Source organism: Caretta caretta, chromosome 7 (genome assembly GCF_965140235.1).
Source record: "Caretta caretta isolate rCarCar2 chromosome 7, rCarCar1.hap1, whole genome shotgun sequence".
In the NCBI taxonomy this organism is placed as follows: domain Eukaryota; kingdom Metazoa; phylum Chordata; order Testudines; family Cheloniidae; genus Caretta; species Caretta caretta.
Window position 1 is genome coordinate 1,476,529 of NC_134212.1, and position 7,866 is coordinate 1,484,394.

General features: G+C 44.3%; 1 protein-coding gene across 6 annotated transcripts in view; it reads left to right on the top strand.

Moving 5' to 3' along the window:
* QRICH1 (glutamine rich 1) overlaps positions 1-6,050 on the top strand; it is a 44,393-nt gene extending 38,343 nt beyond the window's left edge. For all 6 annotated transcript variants that reach the window (XM_048858584.2, XM_048858580.2, XM_048858581.2 and 3 more), the window contains one exon: positions 394-6,050. In XM_048858584.2, coding sequence (XP_048714541.1) covers positions 394-586 — 193 coding nt within the window. In that variant the 3' untranslated portion in view covers positions 587-6,050. The remainder of the gene's footprint in view (positions 1-393) is intronic.
* The last annotated feature ends 1,816 nt before the right edge of the window (positions 6,051-7,866 follow it).

Below are 7,866 nucleotides of genomic sequence, written 5' to 3' on the forward strand. Positions count from 1 at the left end.
TGGTAACCTTTGGTACCAAGTGAAAGGAGTTTAATCTTTCCTAGTGAATATAGGTCCACGTGATAGCTGGGGGGCCCCTTTATTGTTAACCTTGGCTTAGTCCAGTGGGTGAATGAGTCATTGAGACAGAGCTCCCCTCTTTCCCCAAGAGGAGGACTGTCTAGGGCTGGGTGGGACCCATTGGTAGGAGAAGCTTATCCTACCATTGCCCATAATTGTATCTGTCCTGCAAGTAAACTTCCATAGCTCTCCTAGCCTTGCACCTTTCATCAGCCCAGCATTCACTGTAAGGATTCTTAAAGCCCCAGAATGAATAGGATGATGTTACTTGTTCCAGGACATGTTACTAACCTGCCTGTTTCTGATTTTGTCCCCCCACCCCACCCCTTTCAGCCCCCAGAGTGTGAAAGGCCGGAATGATACATTTTACTTAACTCCGGAGCCGGTGGTAGCCCCTAACAGCCCGATCTGGTATTCCATCCAGCCAATCAGCAGAGAGCAGATGGAGCAGATGCTCACTCGGATCCTGGTGATACGAGAGATTCAGGAAGCTATTGCTGTAGCTAATGCCAGCACCATGCACTAAGGCATCCTTCCCAGCTCAGAAAGGGGTGGGGTGGGGCAGTGCGGTGGGGGGGATGACGAGCAACGATAAATTGTACAGACTTTTACACTAAAGGAGATGCCTACGTTTTGTTTTTTATTGGTGTAGTTATGAAGCCCTTTTAGGCTTCTTCTGTTTAAAAGAATCTAAAAGGAAAACCTACCCAATGTGTATCCTACCAAACACACTGAGCTGTTAGACCCATTGGAGGCTGCATTTCTCTGCCAGCTCAGAGCTGTTGAAACTGCTGGTTGACTTTGGTTTTTTATGATGTAGAAAACAGAACATGAGCTATGGGATTGGCCTGGATGGCTGGGGCCTCTGATGCCTCCTCAAAGCATGTGCAGCCTGGAGAGCGCAGAATGATGGATGGACCTGCTCAGCCAGCCAAGGAGAGGCAGGTGTCTCTCCTTTGTGCTCAGACATTAATTTGCTGTTGTCCTGGAAGGAGGAGGAGAGAGTGAACTGCAATTATGATTTCTAAAAAACAATTTCTATTCAGACCTTTAAGTGACATTTTTAGATGTTAAAAGTAAAAAAAAAAAACAAAAAAAAACAAAAAAAAACTTTACCACACTCTTCTTTTTTTTGGCCTGACATTGAGGCCTTAAACCTTGAGGCTCCTGTGCCTGATGGAGTTCTTGTACCATACACTTGTGTATCATATAAAGATACCACCCTGTTTCTCTTATGTATTCTTACTCTAGTTGTTTATTAAGAATGACGAGCACGTCTTTTCAACATGCCATTGAACAGTGTGTCTTTATTTGGGGAAGAGCGCAAGAGCTGCAAGAGGGAGCATTTTAAAAAGATCAGTGTAATTGGGTTGTTCTCATCTCCCCCACATATGCTTTTCAGTGTGATTCCCCTTGGACCCTTTTTCTCTTTCCCACACCTCCAAACTTTGAAGGTCTGAAGGAATTCACTCCTGTTAGGGTGTCCACGTCCTCCTTTAGTTTTGCACATTGTGTCAGCCTTTTTCTTCAGTGTAATAACTCACTGAGAGAAACCAGTTTGCTGATAGAACTTCAAGTGTCCAGCTAGGAATGTGGGATTTGCTATTGCACCAGATCAGCTTATTGGTCCATCCAGACGAGTGTCCTGTCTGCAGCAGAGGCCAGTATGTGGGGCTTCAGGCACAGGCAACCTCTCCCCCAGTCCCAAAGCACCTGACCGGTGGCTAGAGGGTTAGGGGAGAAAATGCTTTTCAGGCTGTATGGATGGCTGGCTCGCATATCGGTATTGTGGTTGTATAGTTTCAAGAATTGTCACGGGTCATAATTCTTTTTTAAATCAGACCCATGGTGCCTGCCTCACTGCATCTTCAATGGCTGCTGTATTTTGACATCATAACGTTTCTGGTGGCTTCCAAAGAGAATAGATTGTCCGCTGTGCTCGAAATCAGAGCTCGCTCTCTAGTGAGGCTTGAGGTTATTGAGCTACCAGCTTCTTGGACATGAGGAGGTGACGCTTCTTGAATCTGCCTTCCCCTCTTCTCCCTATATTGCAGTCCTGTAAATGGAAGCTCCTCCATTACTGTCCAAGAGTCTTAAGGCTTCCATTTGTTGCCTCCCTGTTTTACATTTGCAAGTAGGGTGTGTCATCCCTCTGATCTGTACATGTGCACCAGGGATAGAATATACGCCTAAATCAGGACTGTCCATAATGTTACCTGCCCGTGTGCCCTCCTGTTTGATGTGCAGGTATGCCTGGTGAAGACTTCCGGTCCTAGCATGTGATACTTGAGCTTGATGGAAGTCTCCTTGCATCAAACAGTCAAAATACAGATATGCCTGAGAATATGAAAATGAGGAGAGATTTGCTCCTGAAGAGAACTTTTTAAAAGCATAATTTGGTAAGAAATGTTTGGGTAACTGCTGCAGGAAGTCGTGCATCCCCTGTGCAGTGGGTTTGATGCTCCCTCTGTTCTTTACTGACATCAACACCCGGAGAGGTGATTTAAGCAAAGTCCACTGAGTTAGCTCAAGTCCCACCTCAACGACTGCCTGGTTGGTGGTAGTATCTGGCTGAAACGCTAGTTCCCATAGGGCAGAAAAAGAGACTGGGGACAGGTGGAGTGTAAAGCTGCCATCATACCCTCAGCTCAGTGCAGCAGTCAGGAGTATCCGCAGCACTTTTCCTCTGGCAGGGAGGTGTTGGTGTTGGTAACACTTCTTGGTTTGGCTACTATCAGGTGCTATAACCCTGTCACTGTGTTCCAATGCCTGCAGTATTCCCCAGGCTCCAGTTGATTATTTAAGGACATAGTTATGCACTAGGTCGCTGTTGCTCTGTTCAAGGGAGTAGAGACATGCATGTTGTGCTAAGGGTGTCTGGGCCTGCATGGAGCTAATCTCTAGATCACTTGGGTAAACAGCTGTCCTGAATGTTGGATTTGAGAGGGGAGCATCCTGCCTTCTGCACAGAAAGCAAGTGACCTTGAGGAATAAGCATGTGCAGGCTAAACACCCATACTCAAGTCACTGTGCCCTGGAATGCCGCATAGGAAACAATCCAGCCTTCCCAGAGGTCGGAGTGTGCCCATCCACTATTAGTTAAATCTGAGAGCAATATGAAAATGGAAGCTGACTGGCTATTCTTTCCTCTGCCAAGTACTAAGTGGATGGAATAGTTTGATATATGGCTTCACATAACATCTTTGTGTAAGTATAAACTTGCCAGAGCTTGAAACAATTTGGCAGACAGACGAGACCCAGCAATGGAGTAACAAGGGATGTTGCAGGTTAGGACTGAGTTGAGGTACACTGGCAGAGCTATGTGGTCAAGCTGTATGCCATGTTGCTTAAAAATATACCTGATTCTAATGTATTTGTTGCTGTTCACTTGCTACTGTAAAGAGCAAATGAATCAAAAAATGTACCTGGTGGAGAGTCAAGTAATTCTTTAGGATCTCCACTCAGCCTGGAGAAGCACAACTCACTGTAACAGTATCGGGAGTTTAGCAGGCACAGAGGGCCACATAAACCCCTAAATCTTTATTGGGTTTGCCCGAGCAAACGGACTGAGGATTTTCCATCCCTGTCCTCTCTTTGATTTCTCCTGTGTATGGAAGATGAAGGTGTTGACTTGAAGATGTACAGTGTTCTCTACTGTCTGGTATCAAAATGTCTTGTACCAGTTTCATTTCTTAGGAGACTATCCAATATATTGTGCTTTCAGATGACTCCACAGAAGTTGTTTTTCTTCTGCATAGCTGTATGAAACCATGTCTGCAGTATTTCTGGAGTTTAAACTCTGTACCCTCTGATAGTGAAGAGTGATCCAAACTTTCCTTTCTAGAAAGGTCACCCTAAGTCCTTATTTTTAAGGACTCCTGGAAGGAACTCTACCCAGATTAGGCAACAGTGCTCTGTTGGCCTAGGATCTTACCCAGGTCATTGGCAAATCTGCTCCTGGTTAAATGATGTAAAATAGCTCTTTTTAGCATGGTTTTCTGTATCCAGTTTGTTTCCACTCTCTGCTTGAGTTTCAGTGATGGACATTCCATTTAACACCTCTTGAGTACCAAACAACTTGCTGTTGTACATATTTAACCCAGAATTCACTCCCTTCCTTTGCCTTGTATGTGCAGCTGATACAGGGTTAGCCTTGTCTGTTATATCTCAGCTTGGTTAGTTATTTAGTCTGAGGTACCCCTGCATTGTTTGTTTGTTTGTTTTTTTTTAATTGTTCTGTGCCCATCTTGTCTCCACAGAAAGTGTAGCAAGATTGAACGTGGCTGCTTTGTGAAGCTTCTTGTGTTCTAACCTCTGACCTCCATGTATTGTCCTCTCTCATGAAATTGCAATATAACTGCTCTCCTACAGGAAACTTAGTCTGTTACACAGACTTGGTGTCCACTGTGCCATCGTGTCCTTATTTCCTTTTTTGGAGGTGATGGTCACTACTGTAAAATTGGAATGACCAAAGTAGCGGAAGACAGCCTGTGGCAAACTATCATCCCCCGGCCCCTTGCTGCAGGGGGAGGGAAGATGATGACAATCTAAGTGTAACTTAATATAGTTCCTTCACTTTTTTTTTTTTTTTAATTTCTTGATTCCTAGACTCTTGTGTTTCTGGGAGGAGGTAGGCTCCTGTATGTCTGAAGCTGTTTCCCAAGCATGCTGCCTTGGCCTGATTCGTTGTGTGAGCTAAAACATCCATTTTAGGATCCAGAACCTGAAAGTGACCCTAAACAGGAGTCCTCCTTTGCACCAACCCTCACAGGGTGGAAATGAAAGGGATTGCTCTGACCTAGGAGAGAACAAGTCCATTTGCCCTGGTCAACGTGGAACTGCACAAAAGCTGTGTTCACCATCCCAAGTTCTCTATCTGTTGCTAAATAAAAGAAAGGTGACAGTGCCTGAGAAGAGCCCTTTCCTGTCTGTGTGGGCTGGAGGGTTTTCCTGTGAACGTTCTCACTACCCTTCTGTTTGCTGGACTGTCTTAGGGGTTGCATGATGGCTGCACACTAGGTGTAACCTGTTGAATAATGAAATGGTTAATCTTAATGTTCTGACTCTTACTTCACTGTTAAAATGGGATAGAAACTGCTACAGCCTGTGATGTGGCTGGGAGAAGGGCCCCACACATCCTGAGCTGCTAGGTTCCAACAGCAGCCTACAGAGAGATTGTTTTCCTTCCCCGGATATTTTGAGGAATGCTCCTTGCCCTGTCATTTCAGCCTGTTCCATTTCATTGGAGCCAATGCATAGAAAACATCCAAGCTACTGCTAGCCACACTAACAAGCATCTTCCTACCATAAGGAGCATCTCAAACCCTGTTCCAGGAAGGAATGATTATCGTACTGGGGGTGGGGGATATTAAGCTGCCAAAAGACATGTGATGCAATGGGTGTGGCACTCTGCCTGCCACTCCCTTCCTCCAGTGTGGCTCTGGCACAGCTCAGCACTGCAGTAGACATTTTGCACAGCAGCCACGTTTCCAGTTGCCTGCTTCCATCTGTTCTTGCTACTGAGTTAATCAGGAGGGGTACGGCAGGACTGAGCCCAGCATAAAGAGGGAATAAATTGGGTCTTGGCCTCTAATGAGGGAATGTAAGGAAATAACACATCCCCTACCGACCCTGTATCTCAGTAAGGCTGGTTCGAGTTGCAGCCCAGATCCTCTCTTGGTAATGGTGCAGCCTGCATGCCAGAAATGTCTTGTCCATCCTCCCCTGTTGAATCCTAGTCTGAACAGCATATGTCATTGCCATCCCGCAAAGTGACCTTCCAGCTCGCCAGTAGCTTTTGCCCCGTGAGTTACTCACACTGCAAATCATTTTAAAGAGATGAACTCAAATATTTTTTTAATTTAACTTTACTCTTATACCCTCTGATCTTTGTAATCCCCTTGGAAATGAAATGTCTTTCCCTGCAGCCTTTGTAGTCTGTTTGACAACCATTAAACCTTGCCTTGTGTTTCTAATGGAACAGAAGCTAACTTGCCTGTTTGTTTACTACTTTGTATTCTAGTATCACTGCTGAGGTTAACGTAAATGTGCCTTGCATTGGAATAGGGCAGCTGTACCACCATCGTCCTTTCCTTTAAAACAAAAAAAGACATTCTCACTTCTGCCACTCTTACAGTAGGCAACATTTACTGTTGGTAGAATGTGTCACGCTTTAAAAACAAAAAAAATACATGTCTAAATGCTCTTCTGCCTAAGTGCTCAGTAAGACCAGCTGGAACAACTGCCTTGATGTCACTACTCCAAGCCACTTTTGGTTTGTCAGTCAGGACATCAGTGAATTCCGTAAGTCTACATAGAACAGCTTTAGGTGAGAAATGACCAAGAAACTACACACAGATGTGTAAAATCACAGCCAGGAATGTTATGAAACCCAAGGGCCATATTTCTCTTAACAGTTGCCACCCTACAACAAAAACTGAAAACTTCACATTGCACAACCAGAAACAATATTAACTCCATGGCTGAAGAAAAGGAGTTTAATTTTCCTTCTCCGTCTTGACTTAAATGATACCGTTCTTAGTACTACGTACAGCTAGCACAGAGTGTGCGGCCCCTCTTCAGGAAAATTGGGAATCGCTGAAGGAAAACTGCAGTGATCAACTTCTGCAGTGACTACAGCCTTCAGTTATAAGAGCAGCTTAACAAACCAGTCACTGAGACACCATGCAATACGCAGTATAACAGATGTGCTGCTGCCCTTAAGTGTCAGGTTATTGGAATAAAGTAAACTCCGCCACCCCCATGACAGGCTATTGGCTGTGAGAGCCTTGCTGCCAGAACTGCAGAATCCCACCCTGCTGTGCTGTCATCAAAAGAATCCTATCCAGTCCTAACTAGTTTGATGTGGTAGCAGAAGGAGTGGGACTTTTAAAACCCCCCAATGTCTTGAGCTTTCTTGAAAATCTGGCCCCAAGCGTGGCATCCCCTGTTTGATTTAAACTGAATAATATGAAACTTTTTTGTGACTGCATTATTTTTCATAAAGAAACAGTCCAAAAAGGTGCATGACTTAGTTGTATGTTTTCAAATACCCCGTCCTTCACAGGATCTCCAACAGAACTCTGCAATTTTACAAATCAGCACTGCAACATATGTTTGGGCGAGGGGCAACCATAACGAAATCAATAACCAACCTGAATGGGAGGCAAAGCGGTGAGGTGGAATGGAAGTCTGGTGGTGATTGAGCCATCTCAATGGATTTTATTTTTTTAAATCCAAATGTATCTAGAAATGGGGTCAAAATTTCTTCAGATTCATATAATTGCTATGTCAATAAGCTATTCTTTCTTCAGCTGCTAACTCATGCAGGTCTGAATACCACTTCAGAGGAGGGTGTACAATGGGATAATCTGCCCCCTACATTGGCTCTCATTCTTTTAAATCCTAGAGTATGAAGTTTAATATTCCTTCTAAAACCTATCCTAAGTAGACCTTATTTATATAAACGTCAGTCCCTTTTGGCATCTTCAGCTCTTGACCTCAACAGCTGCCTGTGGCAATAAGTTCGACAGCTTTTCAAACATTGTGTAACTGACACTGTTCCTTTTACCCAGTTTTTTCCCCACCTTTTTAATTGCATGTGCTCTTTTAAGGAATTCATGAGAGAATTTTCCTAGGCCCTTGATCATCCTCAGTGCTTCTCCGAACACCTGTAATATCCTGCCTGAGATAGGGTGACCAATCCTGCACACACAATCCAGCTGAGGCTGTGCTGTTGATTACATAATGGTGTATTCTCCACCTCATGCCTTAGGCATCCTAAAATCTTTGAGTTTTTTTAGCACA